This window comes from Sorex fumeus, unplaced genomic scaffold (genome assembly GCF_029834395.1).
Source record: "Sorex fumeus unplaced genomic scaffold, SorFum_2.1 ptg000233l, whole genome shotgun sequence".
In the NCBI taxonomy this organism is placed as follows: domain Eukaryota; kingdom Metazoa; phylum Chordata; class Mammalia; order Eulipotyphla; family Soricidae; genus Sorex; species Sorex fumeus.
In genome coordinates, this window is record NW_026606290.1 from 510,542 (window position 1) to 535,639 (window position 25,098).

The following is a 25,098-nucleotide window of genomic DNA, read 5'->3' on the forward strand; positions in this document are numbered from 1 at the left end:
CCCGTGATAAGGGAGCATGGGCGTGAGCAGCGTCTAGGCAGAGGCGTCGCTGGCTCTGGAATAACCCCCAATCCTGCACATCTAGGAAGCCCAGCAACTCTGCACTTCACTAATTTACGCCTGGATTCTTCTGGAGTAGGGATTGCACCCAAGGCCTCACACGTGCAGAGCCAAGTGCTCGAAGGACCGGCCACAGCCTTGGCCTCAGAGCAACCCAAGGATGCTGAGCAAACAAACCTCAAGAACGGGCCCCCACTCTGCTCTGTGCAAACGTCTGGTGAGGACCATGGGGGGCAAGGCCTCGGGGAACCCCCTCCTGGGCTCGAGCCGTGAGTTCCAGGCAGTCCCTGAAGGGGGGCCGTGTGTGGCACGGGTTCTGCAGGACACCGTCCTCCACAGGGAGGGTAAGAAGAGTGACTCAGAAAAGCTCTAGAAAGAGTGAGGAACGGGCTCTGGGCCCGGCAGGTACAAAAACAGAGTGACAACAGGAGCCGGGTACCCACCTGTGCACTGACAGACAAACCAGCCCAAAGCCCAGCCCTGGACCTGGTGGTTCCGGTGGGCAGGGGGAGATCAGAGACCAAACACAACGGGGACCCTCAGGTAACTCAGACAGTCGCCCGGTCAGCGATGCTAGCCCAGGGATGGGAAGACTCAGGGACCCAAGCTCCCCGCTCTCCCACCCCCAACCCCCCAACACGCCTGCAGAGAGGAAGCTCAGAGCTTCACACTCTTTCCCAGCCCAGCAGGAACCTCTCCTCCCGCACGCTCTGGCCCCAAGAAGCAGGTGCCGTGGGTTTTCAAACTGCAGATCAAGATCCCATGGGTGGATCTAGGAAATAAACCGGATGGTGTAAGACCGGAAAAATCAAAAGAAGCAAGACAGCACGGGCCGGAGCACGGACCCTCAGCCGCACGAGCCTCTGTAAGGGAGGGAGTCGCAGAAGAGTCTGTTACTGGTGGGCGTGGTGACAAGAAACGCTATTTTCTTTCGGGGCTGGGATGTTCTAAGAGTTGAAAGCCTCCTCGGCCCTCCTTAGAGCATCAAAAGCCTGGCAACAACCTGCAAGGCAGCCGGCAGGGGCTGCCTGAATAAACGAGGGCCCGGCCCGCTCGGCGGTCGTTAGTAAGGATGAGGCAGCTCTGAAAGTGGCGCCATCAAACGATCTCAGGAACATCCAGGAAGGGAGAAGCCAGCGCGGCCAGACAGGCCGCTCACAGCGCCTGTCAAAGATGTAGACCAGCAGAGCCAGGGAAATTTGGCTAGAAACCGGCCACAGCGGTCACCCCGGGCAGGGGAAGACAATGGGGAGACAGCCACTCTGCACCGTGATTCCTTTTGCTCTTGCATGAACACATCTGTGTGTGTTACAGCTTGTAAGAATAAACCCTGGGCTAGGCCATCCACCTGCAGTGCCTGGAGAACAGGGTGGCACCCAAGCTCGTCCTGGAACTGTGGGCAAGAAACACCAGCCAGGCCTCCTTTTCTGCCCATTTCTGCTAAAACTATGGTGGCGGGGAGGGTGTGAAAACACCCTCCACAGAGGAAACAGGCAAGTGCTCACTGCTCTCACTCTTTGTGGACTTGGAAGGATTTTTAGGACCTTGAAGACCACAAAAGTATGTACGCGCGCGCACACACACACACACACACACACACACACACACACACACTTTCTAAGTTTAGAATTCAAGGTGGGAAATAGAAGTAGAATGCGATTCCATTCCGCTTTAGAACTTTGTGTACGTACTCTGAAAACACACACCCTGTGGTTCTATCCCCTGCAGAGGGTCATGTACCAGCTTTATCCGAGGGAAATGCATTGCAAGCAGGTTTTCATTTTAAAAATATCTACTAAGGGGCTGGAGAGACAGCAGAGTGGGTAGGGCGCCGGCCTGGCACATAGCTGGCCTGGAGTCACTCCCCGGCACCACATATAGTTCCCTGAGCCCTGCCAGGAATGATCCCTGAGCACAGAACCAGAAGTAAGCCCTGAGCCCAGCCAAATATGAGCCCAAAACTAAATTAAAAAAATTAAATTAGGAGCCAGAGTGATAGTACAGTGGGGAGAGTGTTTGCCTTGCATGTGACTGACCCGGGTTTGATCCCTGGCATTCCATCTGGTCCCCCAAGCACTGCCAGGAGTAATTCCTGAGTGCAGAGCCAGGAGGAACCCTCAAGCATCGCCGGGTGTGGCCCAACGTTCCCCTCCCACGTTCCCCTCCCCCCAAAAAAAGAAAATTGTGGGAGAGGGGCTGAGGAGGGCTCAACCCCAGCAGTGCTCATGACGTGCCCCGGTTGTGCGCTCCACGAGCTCTCTCTTGGGAACCGCAGGCCCGGCCAAGCTGCACAAGAATGCCTTGACCTTTGTCCTCTCTCTCCAGCCCCGAAGAGAGGCAAGTATGTCCAGACTGCAACCGACACTCCACCCATCTGAGGAAAGAGCGAGGAGGCCCCGCCGGCCGCGCGTACCTTGCCATCGGAGGCAGTGTTGATGCGGTAGTGGTACACGCGGCCCTCGTAGCGCAGCGAGATGGACCTCTGCCCGGGGCTGCTCTCGCTCTCCCGCACCAGGAAGCTGCCATTGATGCCGCTGCTCAGCAGGTACTCGGCGGCATTGCGGGACACAGGGCCATGGTACCAGGAGTGCTTCTCCAGGCTGTTGACGGGCGTGATGTAGTTGCTGGGGACCCAGCCCTGGCCATTCTTGGTTTGGGCTTCGCACCATTCTCCATTGTGGTTGTAGCCCAAGACCCGGAGCTTCTCACCTGCCGAGACAAGAGCACCATCAGACCTGGTCCTGCTTCAGGCACTGGAAACGCTGGCCTTGAACATGCCCCTGACGCCTGCACAGGGCACTTCCTGTCTGCGCAGAGGACGCAGCTATACAGCGGCGGGTTTACACCCATCTGCTATGTTCACTCTAGGGCTCTGTTCCTGAACGCAAGGGAGACCTTTGGGGACAGATTTATGTTTTCCATGCCCAGCCTGGACATCCTTTCTGGGAGATGGGAAGGCTGTCAGTGCCGAGTGCACACGCCGCTCCCTAAGGGAAGATGCTGCTCCCGGCTCTATCTAACGTGGCGTTTCCAACCAGTCAGGGCGACCAGCCACGTCACTGTGTCCCCTGCTCCCTGCCCGCAGCCCCGTTACCTTTGGTGATGCTCAGAGTGTTGTCCCCGCTGGCTACAAAGTCGTAGAGGGCAACAAAGAGGTTGGGGTCATTTTCGCTGGGCCCGGCGAGGAGGTTCTCCTTGGAGTTCCAGCGGGCAGCCTCGCTCAGACCCTGGGGCTCCAAGTCCGACGCCACGGGCCTCTGAAGAGCTTCTGGAAGGGAAGAGGGAGGGAAAAGCAGGGAGCAGATTACTCTCAGGACCGCACCGTCATAGCTCTGTCGCTCTGGTACTTCTGCAGACCTTATGGCTCAATGGTCGAGGGCCGAAAAGTGAACGTCGGCTCTCCCGGCGACGCATTGGGGGAAACATGCATTGGGGGAAACATGCATTTTCGTTCCAAGGTGGTAACTACGATTTCCCAGTGCATTACGCATGTTCAACGAAAACATTAAAATTACTTCAGCCCGAAACAGGCTGTCTTCATGTCTTTGACATGGTTTGTGTTACTTTAAAAAAAATCACAATCACCATCAAATAGTATATTTGCATGTGTACACACACACACACACACACACACACACACACACACAATTTTGGCTTTTGGGCCACATCCGGTAGCGCTCACGGCTTGCTCCTGGCTCTGTGCTCAGGGATCAATCCTGGCAGTGCTCAGGGGACCATACATGGCATATGTGGCGTCGGGGATTTGTACCAGGGCTGTCGCTTCTTTTCTGTACTATCTCTCCCACCCATCAAACAGCACAGAGGGCTTAAGTGCAAGATCAACATTCCACTTTTCCTATCATCACCAAAACCCTCCTTTATTTTCCAGCTGAGGCCATCACACCGCAGAAGACAAGCGCACCCCTTCCCACTCACCACTCCCCACTGCTGGGTAACATTGGGTCTTCCTTGCTCCTCCCGCAGGGGGCTTGAGGTTTATTGAGCTACTCCCACAGCAGTGCCCCTATGACAACTCTGCTGTAAGAGGCGAGATCGGACTACGCTGGGGAGGAGAGAGGAATAAACGGACTCCCGTTTCGTTGAACATTTGGGGCCCAGGCCGTTCCTCCGTTCCCCTGGTCCTTCGTCCATCCGTTGCTATGGGTTGGCCAGGGGAACGGTTCTCGGTCACTGAATGCTCGAGTCCCTGGCATGTGCCCCAGCACTTTTCTTTGGAAACTCACACCCCACCGGCGAGAGCTTCCCCCATCTCGGGAGATCAAACTGCCCTGCTCCCCAGGCCTCCTGGCGCCGCTCTCTGCCGGCACCCCCTGCATTTTCAGTAACAGACTTGCACCATCTTTCTCGTGCTCCCATCTAAGGAGCAGCCTCAACTGTGGACTTCACAAGGACTTCCACAGGGTCTCTGCAGCATCCTCTGTTTCCCCCAGCGGGCAGCCACAGAATGCTGCGCCCTTTGTCTACATTCCCCAAGTATGAACTCCATCAGCATGTCCTGGGGCAGGGGCTCCTGCCTGGACGCAGCAAAGCCTGGTTCAGCCCCCCGACACTGGCCCTGAGCACCACCGGGCACAGCGCAACCCTCGCCCGCTCCAAATAAACAGAACTCAGTTGAGAGGCACCTTGTCACAACTGTAGCCCAGAGTCAGTTTTCCTTCCCTCCAAGGTTCTCCCTCACTTTCTTTTTCCCAGACCCTGTGCTCACATTTCCCAGCTCCACCGTGGGCCATGCCGCTTCCCTGAAGACCCCACCCAAATGGTCCTGCAAGAACTGAGGGGGCTGGGAATAGTCTGGGGTCAATTGGAGGTTTTTTTTTTTTGCTTTTTGGGTCACACCCGGCGATGCACAGGGGTTACTCCTGGCTCATGCACTCAGGAATTACTCCTGGCGGTGCTCAGGGGACCATATGGGATGCTGGGAATTGAACCCGGGTTGGCTGCATGCAAGGCAAACACCCTACCCGCTGTACTATCACTCCAGCCTCAATTGGAGATATTTTCTGATTGCTGAAAGAAGCTAATTTCCAAAGGATCCCTGAGCGATGTTTTTTTCCTTTTTTTTTCTTGAAAAGGATGTGGTGAAAGTTAAACCTGTACTCTGGTGTATGTGTGCTCATGACAACACACACACACACACACACACACACACACACGCGCGCGCACATGCGAGGGTAGTTCTTTGGGTTAGCAGAGACACACTGCAGCTGCCTGTGATGGAGGGAATTTGAAATCCTCATCGGAGGAAATGACAGGAAGTCAAACTTAGGCTAGGGATGTGGCTCAGGCAGACATTGTCTTGCACCGGAGGACGTGGGTTTGATCCCCCACACTGGGGAAGGGGGGATCCTGGGGCCGAGAAGACAGCTGGGAGGGCTGGCACCCATCGCAGGGCAGGACATGGGCAGGAGGCAAGCCTTGAATCGAAGTGGCCCACATAGTCTGACCCCTGGCACCACGTGGTCCCTAAATACCACTGAGAGAGACCCCCAAGCATGGGGTCAAGAGCAGTCCCGGCACTTCTGTCTTGTGCCCCAAATCACAAGACAACAGGGGCCCCAGCGGCAGCTGAAGGTCGAGGCGAGAATTTCTCAGCCTATTCCCCACCGTGGCCCCCTTCAGGCCTCCTGGAGCCCCTTCATCCCACCAGAGGGCCTCCAGGTCTCGTGCCTGAACCCTGCTCCACCCCAGTTCATGAGATTTTCACCCAGGGTCTCCTGGAAATACCCTGGGGGCCACATGGGCCCAGCTGGGAAACCCTGGTCTAGGGTGACCTTCCAGAAACAGGACTGGAGAGCTTCAGGAATGCGCCTTCTTGCAAGTGTGTCTCTGGGATCAAGAAGCATGTCTTTCGGCACAGCACAAGGGAAAGCAATGCACACCTGCGCTGTTAACTCTGCTTGCAACTTTGTTCAGCGAAGGAAATAGGTTTATTTAGAGAAACATGAGGAGAGATGGGGAGGGGTGTTCTCAAGAGCTTCCAGAGGGCTTCAGTAGACAGAGACGAGCACACACACCTCATGCAAGATGCACCTCACACCGAGGCCCCTCTGCAGGGCAGAAATGCACTGCTGTCCTCTAAATGGTGAGGGCAAAAATCACCTCAAGGTCATCTCTGGGGGAGCTGGAGGGGGGAGAGTTTTGCCTTGCATGTGGCCGACCCAGGTTGAATCCCCAGCATCCCACAGGGATCCCGGAGCACTGCCAGGAGTGATTCCTGAGCGCAGAGCCAGGAGAAACCCCTGAGCACTGCCAGGTGTGACCCAAAAAGCCAACAAACAAAAGATCATCTCTGGACCTGGTGGTACTCAGCGGACAGTGCTCAGAGGACCATATGTGGTGTCAGACTGAACTGTGGCTGGCCTCACACCAGGCACACACCGAGCCCTGTATTCTGGCATCCTTTCTCCAGACCCCGGCGAAGGCTTTGTTTGACTGTTGTGGGGGCCCTCTTGTAGGTTGGGGCAGGGGTCTGCTATGCTAGTGATGAAACTTGGGGCCTTGCACGTGCTACAAAGCCACAGTCCAGGCCAAGGATCCACAACACACAAGAGCTCCTGAGTAACAAGAAAAAGATAAATCCCTTCACCCTGGAGAAATGGAAACAAATTCCGACTTACAATTTTAATGCAGGGACAGCCCTGCAGGCAGACAAGAGCCGGGGCTCAAGCCTTGCAGGAGGGAGCCTGGGCTGGGTTCCCAGGCAAAAACCCAACTGAACCCTTCAAATTCTCCAGCAAACGGACAGCTCCATTTCTTAAGGCTGATAGTGAACGTGAGAAATCCATGGAATGGGCATAATCGCTGTGACACTTCAGGATGGTCGCTGGACACACAAACCAAAGGCTTGGAGAAGTCTACATTGGGGGGCTGAGGAGAGAGCCTACACTGGGAGTGTTCCATACCCCTAATTCAGTCCCCAGCACCACATGCCCCTGACCCCAGGCCCCGGGCACTACTGAGTACAGTCCTGGTACTGAGTTGCACTGAACCGTCAGGCCCACTTTGCCGGGGTGAGTCTTGCAGGGGGCTCAAGGCCGAGGAACGTCACTGGGGAGCCAGTCCCCACCCCCTAATCCATGCCCTTGAGGAACTGACCATAAAAGATCCCAACAGGGCCTGTATGGGCTGACTTTGAAATGCTGGCACAGAAACGGAAACATACAAACTCTCCAAACAAGGAAAGTTAGTTTGTGGTCCGGCCATTAAACTGAGTAAATGCATGAAGCCATTCAGAAACATTTGGGAAGACTCGTACCATCGTTTAGAAGCACTGGGGTGACAGCATGAAGCCAGTCTTGTCAGAACTGAAAAAAGAATGCAAAAAGGCACCCAAACCCCCAAGAGGATGACAGAGGGGGAGTACAGCAGGTGGGGCAACGCACATGCAGCCCCGCGGTGGTCCCTTAGCGCAGAGCCAGGACAAGGCCTGAGCACTGCTGGGGGTGCCCCCTACCCCCCAGAAGTGAAGACTCAGTAAGTCTGGGTGGGGGAGTCGGCAAACACTGGGGGGCTCTGCCTGGTGAACGCAGACAGACCAACCGCTCACCAGGGGGTGGGGACTGCCTTTATAAACAGAAACCTGAAAGAAGTCTGCGGAGGGGAGGGGCTCTGACCTGGTTTCCTGCACTGCCTGCGGGGGGTCTCCATCCCAGGCCATGAGCTCGGGACTGGCAGATGAGGTTGCACAGGAAATTAACCCCAGGTCAGGCAAGCAGAAACGCTTTCTTCTCAGGTGCTCTCTGACCTCTCCTCTCCAACCTTAGGCTGCGTCCGGAGTTGAGCAGGGGAAGTGGCTTGGGAAGCACCTGGGGTGGGCAGGAGGTGGACACTGGCCCGGGGCCTACTAGGGACCTCAAGTGTGGGCTCTGGCAGAGCGGGTCCCCCTCCCCCACATGCCCCTGCCGGGGGCGGCAGACACTGGGACCCTCGTGCAAGGAGACAAGGCAGCTGTCAGGAAGGAAGAGGCCTTTGATTCCACAGGATGTCAGGAGCCCCAGGTGGGGAGTCGCGCCATCCTCCGCCCCGCACTCTTGCTCCATTCCACAATGGCCCGAGCCCCACGGGAGGGGTCGCTCACGCACCCCGGAAGCGAGGTGGATGCTGAGGTGCAGCCACAGGCCGGGCCGAGCCCGCCACCGACTCTCCATCCAGGCTGATGTCAAAACTGACTCACAGCACATACATGCCAGACTCCTGGCTTCATTTCCCGGGGCGGGGGCGCTGTGCTCGGTCCCCGCGAACAAGGGCGAGCCGTAGAATGCTCTTGTCTTCCCTGCTGTGAGGCCGGCCGCCCCCCAGTCTCAGGGCCAGGAAGCCAGGCCGCTGAAGGACCCCAGGTCGCATTCAAAAAGGAGGTTCAGATCCGCTCCCTTCATCGGCTCCTCTGATTGGCTGCCTTGCCCACCGCTACATCCCGTCCAAGAGACTTAGTCATCATTCGTCCTCACTGCGGCACTGGGTACGTCCCCGCCCCACCCACCCCCACACCAGGCTTCACAGATATCTAAGTTTGGGGGCCAGATGCGGGTCCTGCCTGCAGCAAGTTCCATTCCCCACCCAGCACGGCGCCATGAGGACCACCGGATGTGGCCCCAAAACAAAGATGCAAAGAAGATATTTAAGTTTTGTATCTCTGAAAGGCCACTTCATCCATTTAAAATCCCTTTGTGATTTTGTCTAGTGAATAAAGACATTTCCGACCTTTCTGCCTCGAGAGAAAGTGACAGATGAGCCAGTTGAGCACTGAGAAGGGGGAGAAATACTTTTAAAAACGCCCCTTGGGGGCTGGAGTGATAGCACAGCAGGTAGGACATTTGCCTTGCATGTGGCCGACCCAGGTTTGACCCCCAGTATCCTATATGTTCCCCGGAGCACCACCAGGAGTAATGCCTGAGGCAGAGCCAGGAGTAATGCCTGAGCATTGCTGAATGTGGCCCCCAAACCAACCAAATAAATAAATAAAGCGGTTCTTTGGGGGTGGGGTGGGGAAGCCTGCATTGAGAAATCAATGCAGAAGGCAGAAAAACTGGAGGGCAGGTGGGGGGGGAACATGCCCCAATCCTGTACAAGGATGAGCAGAAAGAGCAAGCTCCGAGCACTCACCAAGAGAAGTTGCTGGGGTTGTCTCCCGGGACAACAGAACTATGGGACCGAAGTGGGGCAAGGACCTCAGCATGCTGGTGGGCAACACATGCCCCGAAAACATATCAATCCCTTTGTCAATTGTCTCCTGACAAATCACAATTCAAAGTATCTGGAGGGGGCCAGAGAGACAGAACAGGGGGTAAGCGCTTTCCTTGCAGGAGGCTGCCCTGGGTTCAATCCCTGGCATCCCATATGGTCCCCTGAGTGCTGCCAGGAGTAATTTGAGAGTACAGAGCCAGGGGTAAACACTGAGCATCGCAGGGTGTGCCCCCACCTCCCCTCGCAGAGAAAGAAAAACAAAAAAAGTATCTGGAGAGAGGGGCCAGAGTAATAGAGGGTAAGTCGTATACGGTTTCCTCCTGAGCACAGAGCCAGGAATAATCCCTGAGCACTGCTTGGATGTGATGCTCCCTCCAAAAAACAAAAAACAAAACAAAACAAAAACCACACACCAAACAATCAAAATCCCCCAAACCTGGAGCAATCTCTAGAAGGTTGGAGCACATGCTCTGCATGGCTCCAGGCGCCAAGCCAGCAGTATGCCCTGAGCACTGCCAGGCATGGCCTGAATACCCCCATTCAAATAAATAAATCTTTACTTCATGGCAAATTAAAAAAAAAAAAAGGAAAAAAAAAGATGGGACCTCCAAACTAGCAAGTAAAAATCATTTAACGCCAAGATCATCCTTTCTTAAGGTTATGAATCACTAATGAAAAACGTTCACCAAGGATTTTTTTGGAGGGCCTATCTGGTCCAGCCCCACGAGGGCTGTGGCTGGTGACCCCCACCCCCACCCCACTGGTGAGTGGGAAGAGATGCTCACCCACAAACCAGGATGGGAGCTGGGCCCCCTGGAAGTTTCCATGGGCGCGGGTGCCACGGGGGCCCACAGCAGTACAGCCTGCCCACAGGGCGGGTTTGGGGGCGGCTGGGGGCGTCCGCACAGCCAAAAGGCCCCTGCACTTGGCTGACTTTCGATCATTTGATCCCTTGTTCTTTACTCTTATCTCCTCCGTGGGGCTTTCACTATTCGCCTCCAGTTCAAGGAATCTCTGTCATTTAAAAATCTATAAAACAGATCCTTCAAAACGAAGGCAAGGCTCCGTGTTTATTTCACACACAGTTCCAACGGATGAGATCATGCCCGGGGTATTCTCCAGCGAGTCCAGAACCGTTTCGGTCAACGTTTCAGAAAAAGAGCTTCAAGGAGTCATGTTTGTGCCACCCGGAACCCGAGGAGAGTCCTGTTCGTTGCACCCACAGGGGCCTTTGTTCTGTTGCGTAGACCCTTACAGAGCAACTAAAGTCATTTTTGTTTTGTTTCTGGGTCCCACCCAACAAAGCTCACTCCTGAGTGGGTTCAGGGGACCCCTGTGGGGCGCCGGGGATGGAACCTCGGCCTGCTGTGTGCCAGGCAAGTGCCCTCCCTGCTTTTTCAGCCCAGCTATGAAGGGCATTCTAAAACCCAGTTCGGCTAAACATAGCCTGGGTATGAGCACCACACTCTGAACCAAACCTGCCTAGCACCCCAAAACGGGCAGCCGCTGGGAAGTGGGGTCAGGCAGGTGGGGCGAACAGACTCTCATCCTCCGGGGAGAGAGACAGTGACATGCAGCCCTGGCAACAGTCTCCGGAGGGCAGCGCTGGCCTGACATGGAGGAACACGAACTGGGCAGTCAGGTCACTAAGACTGGGTCCACCCAGCTGCCGAGCATCTAGAGTGGCGGTTCTCAACCTCTCCCCGGCCCTGGTCCCCTTCTGACCTGACTCCTTTCCTCTGGCCCCTGAGTCTCACGCTGTGGGTGTCCTTGGAACACCCTGGCTGAGAACGGCCGGGCTGGAGTGGGCAGGCTGACCAGCGTGCCGTGCGTGCCCGGAAGGTGCTGGAACGTGACCGCGCAGGTCACTAGGTCACCGTCCCACCTCTCACAAGGGCTGCTCTCACCCAACTGCCTCAGCATTCGTTTCCACACAGGGAAAGGGAGCCCCAATTTCTCTCTGAGAGTTCAAGGACCTTCAGGTTATTACTTGGGTACTATGGGGTTGGTTGGTTTGTTTAGGGCCACACCTGGCAGCACTCAGAAATCATTCCCGGCAGGCTCAGAGGACCATATGGGGTGCCAGGGGTCAAACCCAGGTCTGCCTCATGCAAGGCAATTGCCCTCCCTGCGGTACTATTGTTCCAGTTCCGTCGCTTGGGTACTGTGTACCTGGTTCAGCAGAACCCCAATAATCCGAGAGGGAGAGGGGCGTCCAGAGAGGAGGTATCTAGAAATTCGCCACAAATCAAATGATGCTCTTCTCTTTAGACAGGAAAGCAGTTTCGTTACTTCCCACTCACTACAGGCAATAAATCAAGAGGATTTCCAGAGAAAGTGTCTTCAGAAAAATAGCATCCCTTTCCTCCCCGTCCAAAAGGCTACAGGCAGGCAAAGCAGCTGTGAGGTCCCGAGTTTGAGCCTGGGCACCGTACAGCCCTGCCAGCTGAGCAGCTGTATCTCAAGGCTGTGCAGTTACCGCTGCCCCCCCATACAAGTCAACATAACGCATGTGCTCGCTTCGGCAGCACATATACTAAAATTGGAACGATACAGAGATGAAGAAAAGTACAAGTTAAAAAAAAATACACCTTCTTTCTCTTATTTTAAGGTCAAACCCTTGTTTTGCATGCGGCCACTGGAAGCCCCAGCAGCACACATGGCTTCCCCCAGACCCCCAGAGGGAGCCCCGAGCAGAGTCAGGTGGGGCCTAAAACAAAAGTCACTTCAACTGGCTCAAGGCTTAACTAGTTCCCCTAAAACCTTTTCACATTCTAATATTTTCAGACAATTTTGTTTGAGTGGTGGTGGTGCGAATTAGGGGCACCTATTACCCTATCACCAGGGGAGGGGGCAAAGCCCTGCACTGGCCAGAGAGACCCTCACAGCAGCACAATGCCGCCAGCCCCGAGGGAGGTAATAGGGTCCCTTTTGGGGGATTGTTTGTGAGGTGTCATAGCTGGAAGGCAGGACCCTGACCGGTGGGCATCCCCAGTCAATTCTTCACTCTCATCCCTTCCTGCAAAGGCCCTGAGCCCCCCAAGCAGCGAAATCTACAGACATCTGTAAATACTTGAGGGACCAGCTGTCTCTGAAGTCCACGTGCCTAAAAAGTGAGCACGAAGAGCCCCCCCCAGAAGAGCAGCACCCCAAGAACCCCTCTGAGCCCCGCCCCATAGTGGCGACTCCTTTCCCCAAAGCTCTGATCAGCCCTGACCTTCCTGTGCCCACACCGCCCCCAAAGACGTCCGTTCCAGCCCCTTTCACCCCACCCTCGTGCTGCCACCAGTGAGTGGGTCTGCCCAGAGGCTGACCCAGGGGCTCTACAAAAAAAAAAAAAAAAAACCCTCAAGAAACACCCTGGATGGGGTCAAAGAGCTAGCATAGCGGATAGGGCATCTGCCCCGCATGCGGCTGACCTGCCTTTGAGCCTGGGCATCCCAAAAGGCACCCCGAGCACCACCAGGAGTGATTCCTGAGCACCCGAGTCAGGAGTGACCCCTGAGCATTGCTGGGTGTGACCCAGAAATAAAGAAAACCCAAACCACATGAAAACAAAACAAAAACCGGCCTGGAGGTGGCGGGGGCAGGAGGGCGCCTGGCCGGGCTTCTCAGAGGCCACGGCAGCTCCCGTCTGACACGGGTCTGTCACAGGAGGGGTGACACGGGTCCTTCCGGGGAGGGGTGCTCCAGAAGTGTCCACATAGGCAAAAGAGGCGATTTGGCATCTGCCTGGACCGTGCCCATGGCCCAACCCTCACCTCCTCCTTCCCCTTCCCTTCCCTCGCTGCTCTGAGGGCTTCTGGACCGCCCAGGGTGAGGGTAGGGGTCAGGCTGTGACTTGTGGCAGTGACAGCTCGAAGACAGCCAAGGACCACGCCTGGCATGAGTGGGCAGTCAGGGGCTCAACTCCCAGACTCAGGACTGCAAGGTGGGGTCAAGACTTGGAGCCATGCCCCAGGGCTGCCCCAAGTCTGCAGAGAGCACCCTGCCAGCAGGCCCTGGGCTCCCCTGCAGCCCCCCCACTGCCCCGGGCCCTCTATGTGGCTACTGCTGGGTCTGTGGAGGCTCCACGGTACCCGTGCCCCCTCCAGCTTACGCCTCAGCTCATAGCTGTACAATCAAGCCTGGCTGAGCAGCCAGGAGCACGCACGGCTTGAATGCCAGGGGCGATGCTTGGTCTGAGGGCAGAAGTCATGGACTCAGGCGCGCTGCCCCCCCATGGGGGATAGGGTGGGGGAGGGGGTCAGGCTGCCCGAGCAGAGTAGAAACAGCAGGCCTGACCGGCAGCAGCGATGAAAGGAACTGGGCAGTGGAAACCTTCGTCAGGGACAGGAGGAACTCACCTGCTCTCACAGGACGGCGACCACCGCCGGGGCCCTCAGACCAGGCGGGAGAGAAATCTATCTTTCGTGCTTTTGAAAGCAGGGCACCGGGGACCAGAGAGATAGTACAGCGGGCAGGGTGCTTGCTCTGCACGCAGCAGACCCAGGTTCGATTCCCGGCATCCCACATGGTCTCCCAAGCACTGCCAAGAGTGATCCCAGGAGTAACTCCCAAGCATCGTTGGGTGTGACCCAAACAAAACAAGGAAGCAAGCGGGGAGCTGGTCCCAGGCTCCTATAGCAGCGGGACAGACCCTGACTCACCAGGGGAGGGGCAAAGCACTGGTGGTCTCTCTGCACTGGCCAGAGAGACCCACACAGCAGCACAACGCCGCCAGCCCCGGGCTGCACACTGTCCATCGCGTGTAAGGGCTCAGCATAGGCCCAAGTCCGCAGGCCCTTTCCCTGGAACATCTCCTGAGTCCTGGGTGGTCTCACTGCTCCTCAGAGTGACAACCAGGCCCTAAGGGTGCTCTGGCTCCAAGACGCGGAGGTCAGTCCTAGTGACCAGTAAGCTCGGCCTTCAGGTCCTCGGCACAGAGTGCTCGCACTGCGGATAAGGGTTGGGCCTTGAGGTGCTGTGGATGTACCTGAGGGTCCCAGCTCCTGTACCGAGGAAACACAGACCCTCCTGGTGCGCAGCCTCACTCTGCATGAACCCACAGTCCTGCTCCCATGAGCAAGCCTGGGAGGGGACGCACCTGCCCTCAGCGTCCGTCCGTGCCACAAACACCAATCTGGCTCTGCGCCCTTGCGCTTCTCCCCGGACCTTGCTCCATTTCCTCTCCCCGGGACCCTCTTGTTCGTCCACCCTCTGCCCCCGCGTCCTCCCTCAGTCTCCTCTCCCGCTCATCTGTGCTACATGCTCCTGTCTCTGCCTCCCCCCCCCCCCCCCGCCAGCCAGTTCCCACCCCGTACTGTCTCCCCCGCCATCTCTACCCCACGCAGACCCGGACAGTCCCGGTGCCGTGGGTTCGAAAGCAAGACTGGAAAAGCCGCGGAGGAGTGTGGCCGCTCACGTGATCTGTGGGCAAGCACTACTCCAGCAAGTGACGCTCCTGCCGGCCGGCTCTGTGCCTGAACCATCGCGAGAAGTCGGGAAACAATCCCATCTGCTGCAGCATGCACCGTTTTTCTGCTCTCAAAAAAACCAACTGAGCCTCTGGGTCAGGGGTGGGGCACCTGGCGGGAAGGCCGGGGAGGGAGCTGATCTCACTGCTGCGTGGGTGAGCGGAGTCCCTGGCCACCGCTAAGCTCCAGCCTGAATAGAACCCTTGTCTTGTGTTTAAATGTGACCCACCACTGCAAAGATAAGCACAGCTCTTCCAACTGGCCCATCTGAGCTTTATTATTTTTAAAATTTTTTTCCATATGGGATGCTGGGAATCGAACCCGGGTCGGCCACGTGCAAGGCAAACGCCCTCCCCGCTGTGCTATTGCTCTAGCCCCCCATCTGAGCTCTAGTACCTGTCTCAGTCATACGGAAGTACTAGGATAATGAAAGAACATCCTGTCGATATAAAACGTCCCCCAGGTTCAAGGTTCATTAGGTATTTCACAGGGCACCCCTAAGTTGAAGGTGCCCACAAAAGAGACCTGAAACATGCATGTACAACAGACTGATCGCCAGCCCTTCCCTCACTCACACAGTTACATTTTCCTCAAGAGGAGTTTGAAGAGCTCCTCTCTTACTGAGACTCAAGGGTGCTCCAGAGCACTGTTAGCTGAGGCCAGTCACCATGTCAGACAACAGTACTCCATGTTGCTAAAGCCCGGCCCTGGTGCTTTGTTCCGGTTTCTATTTTAGATCAGCAAAACTCCGACGTGATTTTACAAGGAGGTAATAAGCAGTGTGAGACTTTCAGATTTCATGTTTGGGGCCTTGGAATACAACCTCTGGGGAGAAATAAAATTCTGCCGTGGACCCACTGGGACATGTTCTTCCGCAGCTGGAATATCCACTATGGGAGTAGGAGAGGGCCAGAGGGAGGGAAGGTATGTTCTGCTCAAAGTCAAGGGCAGGGAGGGGTAATTATCGGCACAAAAGCAAACTTGGAAACAAACTGTCTTATTGACAATCAGGAAAACGGGTGGGTTCCGCTTGATGCCATCGCCACTCCCGGCAGTAGAGAGCCTGGCAAGGCCAATATCTCTGACCACTGACTATCTGCCTGAGACAACAACGGCTCACATATGTGCGATTCTCACTCCGGGCCAGGCACTGCGTGAAACAACTTAAGTGAAATATCTCATGCACCTCGCACAACCCCATGGCAGGGAAGAGTGTGGGCAACGGCTTACAAAAGGAGGTCCAAGCTGTGCAAGCGCTGAGGAGCAGCGGGCAGTCCAGCTGGCAAGGGGAATTCACAGCTCCCAGGCCCTTGTGTGGGTGTGACTTCCGGCTTACCAACCCTCACACCCTATCGGTCCTCCGCGCCAGCCTCTGGGGCAGGCTGGACGGAGCTCAGGTCTGTCTGAGAGCTTGGACAGAAGGAAATGAAGAGCTGGGGGCACCTGACTCCAAAGTCAGAGGAGTTTCCAGGGGTGGCGGGGATGGCTCCAGGCGCCAGGGGCTAGAGTGCAGGTTTGACATCTGAGAGCCCTGGGTTCGAAGGATCCTGGGCACCACATGATCCACCCTGCACCATCGGGAGCAACCTCCAAGCCAAACGGAATAAATAAACCACCACAAAATGAAAGTACTTCCAACCAAGTGAACGAGGGGGGGAAGGGGTAGTCAGAGCAATAGGACTGTGGGGAGGCAGTACACGACGGTGGCTGCCTTGTACACAACCGACCCAGGTTTGATCCTAGGCACCCCATAGGGTCCCCTGCGCGCTGCCAGGAGTGATCCCCGAGTGCAGAGCCAGGAGTTAGCCCTGAGCACTGCTGGGTGTGGCCCAAACACAAAAAGCAACCGCCCCGAAGCAACCTGGGCCTACTTCTCTGCACCCGGCTCAGTGCCAACACCAGGCTGGTGGCATAAGGGTCAGGAGTCGACAATTTCAACACAACACAACCCCACACAGGAAGGGCAACTGGCTCCTAGGAGTTCACACAAAGAACGTCCGCTTTCTGCTACTAAGCAAGGGGGGTATCTGATGACCTCGGGGAGTTTTTAGGAGGGCGTCCGTTCTACAGTGTACTGGGGTGGTGAACCCCGTGGAAAGCATCAGGCAGAAGGTGACAAGTTCACAGGTGTTGACAAGAGGCCCAGAAAGTAAAGTTTAAGAACGTTTAAAAAAACCGTCATCCATTTTTGATGCCAACGCGACAAAACAAGTCCAAGGGCACACTGGTCAGGCACAGTGGACACACGTGCCAAATACAGCAAACCAGGAGGACAGCCACGGCCCACAGTTTCCCTCTAGGGTACCAGGGTCAAGTACTAGAAATTCAGTGATGGAGGTGAACTGAAGATGGAAGAGGCGCTGCCAGAAACCACACATTTGCCCAGAGTGAGGAGAGGGGGGTGGTCCGGCGGCTTGCTGCAGATACTCAAACTCTGAACTCTGGGGCTGGAGCAACAGCACAGCGGGGAGGGAGTTTGCCTGGCACGCGGCCGACTCAGGTTCGATTCCCAGCATCCCATATGGTTCCCTGAGCACTGCCAGGAGTAATTACCGAGTGCAGAGCCAGGAGTAACCACTGTGCATCGCCAGGTGTGACATACAAAGAAAAACAAAACAACTCCAAACTCTCTCTAGAAGGGTCGCTCCGGGTGGCGGCACTGGCAAGGAGACAGAACTGCCTTTCATTTTTATTTAGTTTTGGTTTTGTTTTGGGTCATTCCTGCAAGGCTCAGGGGTCACTCCTGGCTCAGCACTCAGGGGTCATCCCTGGTGGTGCTCAGGAGACCATATGGGACACCAAGGATCGAACTCGGGTCGGCTGCTTGCACGGGACTGTCATGTTGTCTACCTTTCATTTTAAAGTCATATACAGGGACCGGAATACAGCAGGTTTGCCTTGCATGCATCTATCCCAGGTTTGATCCTGGGCACCACATATAGTCCCCAGAGCCCATCTGGAGTAAGCCCAGAGAACCACTAGGTATGGCCCAAACAAACAAAATCATAAATTGCTATTTTATAACAGATTGAAAGATTTTTTAAAACTTTATTGCCAAAGGCAATTGTTTTCATCTGATTTCTAGATGAGAAAGAAAAGGACCCTATTTCAAGCATCGGTTGGACTATTTCCGGAGATGGAGCATCCCCCCCCCCCCCCCCCCGCAATGCCCCTAGAAGAAGCAGCGTTTCACATGGTCCCTATCCCTCAGGCACTGGCTCTGTCACCTTAGACAAGTTTCCTGACCTTCAGTGCCTTAGTTTCCGTATCTGTCCATTGAAGCAATCCTAGGGTCGTTATGAAATAAGCGAGCCTAAGCATCGATGTGCTGCCCGCCCGCCTCCCCCGCCCCCCCCCCCCCATGGGCATTGGTCAGTCATGGTGAGAAGAATGGAAACTGGACCACATTCAACTCTCCCAAGACCAGGAGGACTGGCACTCCTGGGAGCAGTTCAGAGGGCTAGTAGCGTGGAAAAGCAGAGTTGCCGTTTCTCCTGACACATCTAGAGCCTGTCCCTTATTTATTTATTTATTTATTTATTTATTTTCTGGGTTAACCAACTTTGTTAAATTTGTTCAGCTACCCAACAATTCCATCTACTTTTCTCTGATCAGACAGAACAACGCAGGTAAGGAAAACAATGACAAATAAAATTGCCGGAGTGACGCAGTCCTAGAAGATTTGATGCAGGCAATTTGCTAGACCAGTCTGTCTCTCTTTTGCTTTTCCCCTTGGTGGGGCCGGGGGGCATGGGCTTGAGACACTACTTCAAGACGTCACGGAATGAGATTCCTCAGGTTTCTTCCCTCTGAAATAACACTAAAACCAGCCAGGTCCAGGGTAATCTCACCCCCAGGAAAGAGAACAATGCCGGTGCTTGGCTGTACCCTGCCCGCCCTCTGCCTCCCCTCTGCCTCCACCACCAGGCCCATTCACCCACTGGGCCTCAGGCATCCAGCTGCAAAATGGAGATGAGAACGCCTGGCACGGACTCATGACGGATGCAAGCGAGAACACGGACACAGTCAGAGCAGAAGACGGTGTGGGGAGCGCCAGTACCAACTTTTGGGACGAACCAACAGTCTCTTCCCTTCCAATGCCAGAGGCTGGGAGCTCCATCCCCTCTGCACTCACGACACAGCTCTGGCAGGAAGGGCTGAGACATGTGGCCCACATGGGACCCTCCAGCAGGAAGCTGGGAGGAAAAGGATGTCGGGACTTAGTCCTCCATTTACTTCTTCCTCTTCAAAAGAGAATCCCTGCCACACACACACACACACACACACACGCCCCACAGCAGGAGTCAGAGTCAAAACGAGGCTCTTTTAGATGCTGAAGGGCTGAGGAAAGGCGCGCACAGGCCGCACTCTGCATTAGTGGGAGCTGAAGGCAACAGGCTGCAGTGGCCTGTCCCCACCTCGGGGACAATTCCGGATCCTTCTGGAAAGCTACTGTTCCAGAAAACTAAAGGCAAGTAAGGGGGGTGGCGGGATAAGAGAAGCAAAGGAATACGGGACAGACAGGAGATATGGGCAGTGGGGGAAACACTTTATATGCAGCCCACCAGGGTTCAACACGGCCAGGAGTGATCCCAGAGCACAAAGCCAGGAGTCAGCTCTGAGCACTGCAGGGTGTGCCCCCCCCACCCCCAAACGGAAACAGAATAGAAAGGAAAGAAAGGAAAAGTGAAGTCTCAGTGCCTCCGGAGCCCAGGATTCAGCCCTCAAACGCCTTGCTTCAAAAATGGGCTGCAACTTCTGTTTCCTTGCAAAGTGAACGAATTCCTGAGACCTTCCAGTGATGTGTGTGTGTGTGTGTGTGTGTGTGTGTGTGTGTGTGTGTGCCCACGGCCTGCAGATAAGATGGTGAGTATCAGGGTATAAGATCACTCGCAATTCTGTAGCCATAAATGGTAGAGCGGGGCTCCCTTTGTGCACCAAACTTAATGAAAATCATCTGTTTCCAAACACGGGGCGACCTGACAAACACACAATCCCCACAATTTCCTCCGTGGAAATTCTGCAGCGCGGGCTCTTGAGGACGTTTGGGCCTGGAAGGAGTGGGGCTTTCTCAAACTTTTGCGGCAGGAGAGGAGCCCCATGGCTGGGGGGGGGGGGGGGCGGGGTGGAGTCACCGCCATCCCCATGGGGTCTCTGCAGGCGGGTAGTGTGGAGGCCGCACCCTCCCCATGGAGGGGGGGGGGAGAGAGAGAGAGAGAGAGAGAATGAAGGGGGAGAGGAGAGAGGGGAGAAAGAAGAGTGAAGAGGAGAGAGTAGAAGGAAGGAAAGAGGAGAAGGGGGGGAGAGGGAGGGAGAGAGAAGAGAAAGGGGAGAAGGAGGGAGCGAGGGCGAGGGGAAGAGAGGACGGGCGGGTGGCCCAGGCGCGCGGGCGGCGGCCCAGGTCCGGCTGGGAAGGCCGGGAGCCCCGGGGTGGGGGCCCCTCGCCCCGGCCGTGGCCCTGCGGGGCGCCTACCTTCCAGGTAGCAGCTGGAGGACGACGAGAGCCCCTTCTTGGACTTGCAGCCCACCAACTTCAAGCAGATCTCCAACATTTTCCCGGGCCCGCGCGTGGGGGCCCGGCCCCCGGCTGACTCGCGGCCGGCTCAGGCCCGGCTGGCCCCCGCGCCCCGCGCCCGCGCCCGCCGCCCCCGTCTCGGCCGGGACGCGCCCGCTAACAAAGGGCCGCCAGCCCCGGCCGCCGGGCCCGCCCCGCCGCCTTAACCCGCTCGGCGCCGCGGCCCGCCCCGCGCGCCCCGCCCCGCCCCGCCGCCGCCGGCGCCCAGGGGGCCACGCTCCGGGCGCCGGCCGGCCCACCCCGCTCCCTAGCCGCTCGCCCAGGGCAGGCTGCGGGAACGCGGGGGCCCCTGGGCCCGGCGGGGGGTCCGCGGGGCCGGGACCCACACGCCCAACGGCGCAGAGCGTGGCGACACTCGGTGGCCCCAGCCCGGACGTGCGCGTTCCAACGCCCACAGGCGCGGCGGCGCGAAGGGGGCTGGGGTTCCCTCCTGCTTTCTTGCTCGGCTCCCAGCTGAGGCTCCCAGCTGAGGCTGTTCGACACCCATCTGTGGGCACGGACCTCGGCCTCGGTTCAGGCCGATAACTGACATTCGAAAGTTTTAAAATAACAATAATCGCAATAATGTGTTACTTGGCACGAATCAGCTATCTACATCTGTGGGAAACACCAGGGAACCCAACCATACCGAATCATTTAATAAAAGTCAGATAAATTTCAGGCACAATAGGGAAAGGAATTTAGTTAATACATGGTGTCAGAGAGCTGTGTGGCTGTGTGGAGGGAGAAAAAGGCTTTTGCCCCATGCGGGAGCACAGAGTTCAGGGGGACTCCACGTGCAGTGCTCAGAGATCGGGTTTCCAAGAGCACCCTGGATGGAGTTTCCCCGATTGTGCAGGTACAAACCCTAACTTCAGAGACTGCGAGCGTCATTCCCTGAGCAAAGGGGACCTCAAGCAGTCTGACAGGTGAAGCTCCGGCCCAGCAGGCATCCACTCCAAGGGGCCAAGGGACAGGACAGAGGTGGGGGCATTTGCCCTGCACGTGGCTGGCCTGGATTCGATTCTTGATACCCCATAGGGTGTCACTACCAGCACGATCAGAAATGGTTCCTGAGTGCAGGGTCAGGAGCAACCTCTGAGCATGGCCGGGTTTGGTTTGTCCCCCACGGCCTCTGAAAAGAGTTCGCTCCAAGTGGACAGAAAGAACCTTTGATTATCATGTGATCGTCAGTTGAAGGATCAGGAGGCCTGACGTTTCTGAGAAAGCCTAGGTTAGAAGATGCTAGCTAAACGGTGATGGCTTCCAGACTTCTTATCCTTTTCAGCCAGGCCTTAAGAACAAAAACCTGAGCGTCCTCAATGGGCAAAAGACCAGCTGGACTGCCCAATCTTCACTCAGACCTGCCCCAAACAGCACACTAACAATTCAAGACCCGACGGGACTTGTGTGTTATCACCAGACTTCTCAGGGTTCATCCACTTTTCAAAAGCGTCCTGGCAAATTCAGATCGGTGGACAAAAGGTGCTTTTCCTGCCACCAAGGAGATGCCCAGGCACAAGAGGAGGCTCAGCCAGGAAAGCAGTCCCATCCCGAATGCGCGAGCAACACTTCGTTCGGGGACACGAGTGTGTCCAGAGCCCAGAAGACAACTGTCCTGGGTTCATTCATTTCCATGGGGCCGTGCACTCGGCCAACCTGGGTTCGATTCCCGGCACCCCAGAGGATCCCCAGAGCCCCACCAGGAATGAACCCTGAGTGCAGAGCCAGGAGAAAGCCCTGAGCACTACCAGGTGTGGCCCCCAAAATAAAAAAAAACACACACACATTTTTATCTGTTCTTTATACTGGGAGGTTAAGTTTCTATTTTCAAATTCAATTTTTCGGAGGAGGATGGTGCTGGATTGAACCCGGGGCCTTACATGTGCCAGACAGGTGCTCTGGGGCTGAGCGACAGGCCTGACCCCTGCATTTCTTTAAAAAAAAAATTCTTGGGGCTGGAATGATAGCACAGAGGGTAGGGCGTTTGCCTTGCACGTGGTCGACCCGGGTTTGATCCCCAGCGTCCCATATGGTCCCCTGAGCACCGCCAGGAGGGATTCCTGAGTGCATGAGCCAGGAGTAACCCCTGAGCATCGCCGGGTGAGATGCAAAATAAATAAAAATTTTAAAAAATTAAAAATTCTTTTGGAGATCATGGGGAATGGGGGTAGAGGGACTGCTGGGGGACCATATGGTGGCAGGGACCGAACGCCAGGCGCCACATGCAAAGCATGTGCTCCAGCCCTCTGAGGCGTCTCCCCAGCCTGGGACGCCTCTTTTTCAAAGCTAATGACGATGACTGATGTTCCGGAGTCTAGAACAGGGTTTCCCTGTGTGGTGCGCGACAGATGGGAGTGTCAGCCTCCAGCACAGTGGATGGGGTGGAAGAGATGCTGTTGGCTAAGAAAGGGGAAGATTTCCAGGGAGTCGCTGGGGGGTTGTGTTTTGTTTTCTGAAAAGGGAACGGCGGTGCTAAAGAAGATGAGGGACCACTGGGACCTCCTCTTCCTAGAATGAATAATGCTCATAAAGTCTGTGTTCAAAACTTACAATTTAGTTCTCAGCCCACGTGGGACGTTCCGCGTTAGCAGCGACAAATCCTTTGAGAACTTAGCAGACTGCCAAACTGAACAGCACCATACACCAAGGACACTCCCTGCAGAGCCGGTGTTTGATGCTTTTTTATGTCTGGTTGGTTTGGGGGGGCCACACCCAGTGGTGCTTGGGGATCAGGAGGACCATATATATACCTCTGGAGACTGAACCAAAGTCTTGGGCAAAACTGTTCTGCACTGTCTCTGCAGCCCCAAAGGCAGGGCCTGGAAAGAACAAAAAGAGCCCCAGATCCTTATGCCGCTGAGCTGAGTGGGGAGGGCAGACCCCCTGACCTGCTCTCATCCCCTGAATCAAAGGAGACCCAACAGGTGCCTGTGGCCCTCTGGGGCTCGCTATGACCCCAGGATGTCAGGTCTGAGTCCAACTCACAGGCAAGGAAATGGGGTGCGGTGCAGCTACAGTTCCAATCCACACAGCGAGGGAGAAAAGCCGAGTCCTGGAACTTTCCGGAGTGGCCATGATTTAAGCAATAGGGGTAATAATACAACAAGGTCAAAGGAGAAAGTAAAAAATTGGCGTTGGGAGAAAATGTCCTCAGAGATAAACTCTGGGGCACGTTTCTGACGGGCTGGGCCCTGGACGATGAACGGTTCACACTCGGGCTCCGTGGCAGATGCACGGGTGCGAGTTGGGGGGTGGCTGCATCTCTGCCGGCCCCGGAGGATCTGCAAGGACGCGTCCATCTGACCACACTCCGGAAGCAGGGAGAGATGCTGCGGCTTTTCCCTGGGGACGGGACAGGCAGGAGTGGGTGCTCTGAATGGGCACTGATTCCTTTGAAAGCTCCAGAACAGTTGCCAGCGGAGACCCTCTGAAGGCCTGAGCGCAAGGACTGAAGTCTTTTGTCACTGTGGGCCTCAAGGGGAAGGGGAGCGATGCCGTGGGCTTGTTTTAATTGAATCACTGTGAGGTACCAAGCTACAAAGTTCTTCACGACTGAGTTTCAGGTGTAAGTGACCCAGCAGCCATCCTTCACCAGGGCCCCTTCCCTCCACCAGAGGCCCCAGTTTCCTTCCTGCCCTTGGGCTACCTCTGTGGCCGGCACTTTCCCCTTTTTCTTTTTTCCTTTAAGGCACTGGGGCTTGTGATACTGTCGCTGAAGGGGTACCACGCGTATCTGTCCAACTGCCCCCTGCCCCCTATCACTGTCCCAGTGATTCCCCTCCCTAACTGAACCCCCGATTCTGCACACTGCCCATGCCCACTGTCCCTCCTGCACGCTGCATGTTACCTGCCTGCCCGCCAGCCCACCTGTGCGCTGTCCCTCAGCATGGCACAGAGCCCACCTGCTAACTTCTTTAGCTCTCTGGGCCCTGGGGCGGGGGGGCGGGGGGGGCGGGGGGGGTTCTGGAAGCAGCAAGGAAGCTCACAGCCTTCTTCTCTCTGTGTGTCGCTGTGTAAGCACAGACACACATCTCCTGACAACCCGAGTGCCCAGCAGCTCTTACTGGTCAAGTGTCCCACAGCTGGGCAGAGAAGGAAGTGTCCCACGGGCCTGGAGCTCTCCTGCCAGAAGGTCCGCGAGCTTAGTCACAAAGGTCAGACATAAGCAAGTGCCCAGGGGAAGCCACAGAGAGTGCTTCCCCAGAGGACTCCGGGAAGTGTATCCGGTGTGGGCGGGGGAGGCTGGGGGCTAAGTCTAGTGTGAAGGAAGCTGCACAGGAAGTGAGAAGGGCCCTGAGAGCATGGGTGGGAGCAAGACCAGACTATGGGGCGTTGCCAAGGGACAAGACAACATGCGCTACAGGCCAGGACAGCCAGCCTGGGGCAGGAACAGCACTGGCCCAGCGCATCTCCCCCCTAACCCCCCACTGGCACTGCTCGAGGTCCCCAGTTGAGTCCCTGCTGTCTCTGGGCTACTCGCCCCCTCCGGGCCAAACTAAGCAGACTTCCAGGAAATGCACTCTCAAGAATATTTTAGAACTCTAAGTCAACTGAAACAATTTATTTTTCCCCGGGATAAAACTAGACTAATAGGACCAGTTAATTTTTATGTGATATCAAAGTGACACAGGCACAAGGTTAAAAATTAGTACATGGGGCTGGAATGATAGTACAGCGGGCAGGGCATTTACTTTCCACACGGCAGACAGGGGTTCGATCCCTGGCACCTGATATGGTCCCTCAAGCACAGCCAGGAGTGATTCCGGAGTGCAGAGCCAGGAGTAGCCCCTGAGCATTGCCGGGTGTGACCCAAAAAGGCAA

At 56.1% G+C, this 25,098-nt stretch overlaps 1 protein-coding gene across 2 annotated transcripts in view; it reads right to left on the reverse strand.

Moving 5' to 3' along the window:
- ABL1 (ABL proto-oncogene 1, non-receptor tyrosine kinase) overlaps positions 1-25,098 on the reverse strand; it is a 93,882-nt gene that overhangs the window by 14,761 nt on the left and 54,023 nt on the right. Inside the window, exons 1-3 of one of the 2 annotated variants that reach the window (XM_056108924.1) lie at positions 20,194-20,339; positions 3,155-3,328; positions 2,474-2,769 (exon numbers count right to left, since the gene is read on the reverse strand). In XM_056108924.1, coding sequence (XP_055964899.1) covers positions 2,474-2,769; positions 3,155-3,328; positions 20,194-20,272 — 549 coding nt within the window. In that variant the 5' untranslated portion in view covers positions 20,273-20,339. Of the gene's footprint in view, positions 1-2,473; positions 2,770-3,154; positions 3,329-20,193; positions 20,340-25,098 lie in introns of those variants that run through there. The other variant, XM_056108923.1, reaches the window with a different exon arrangement.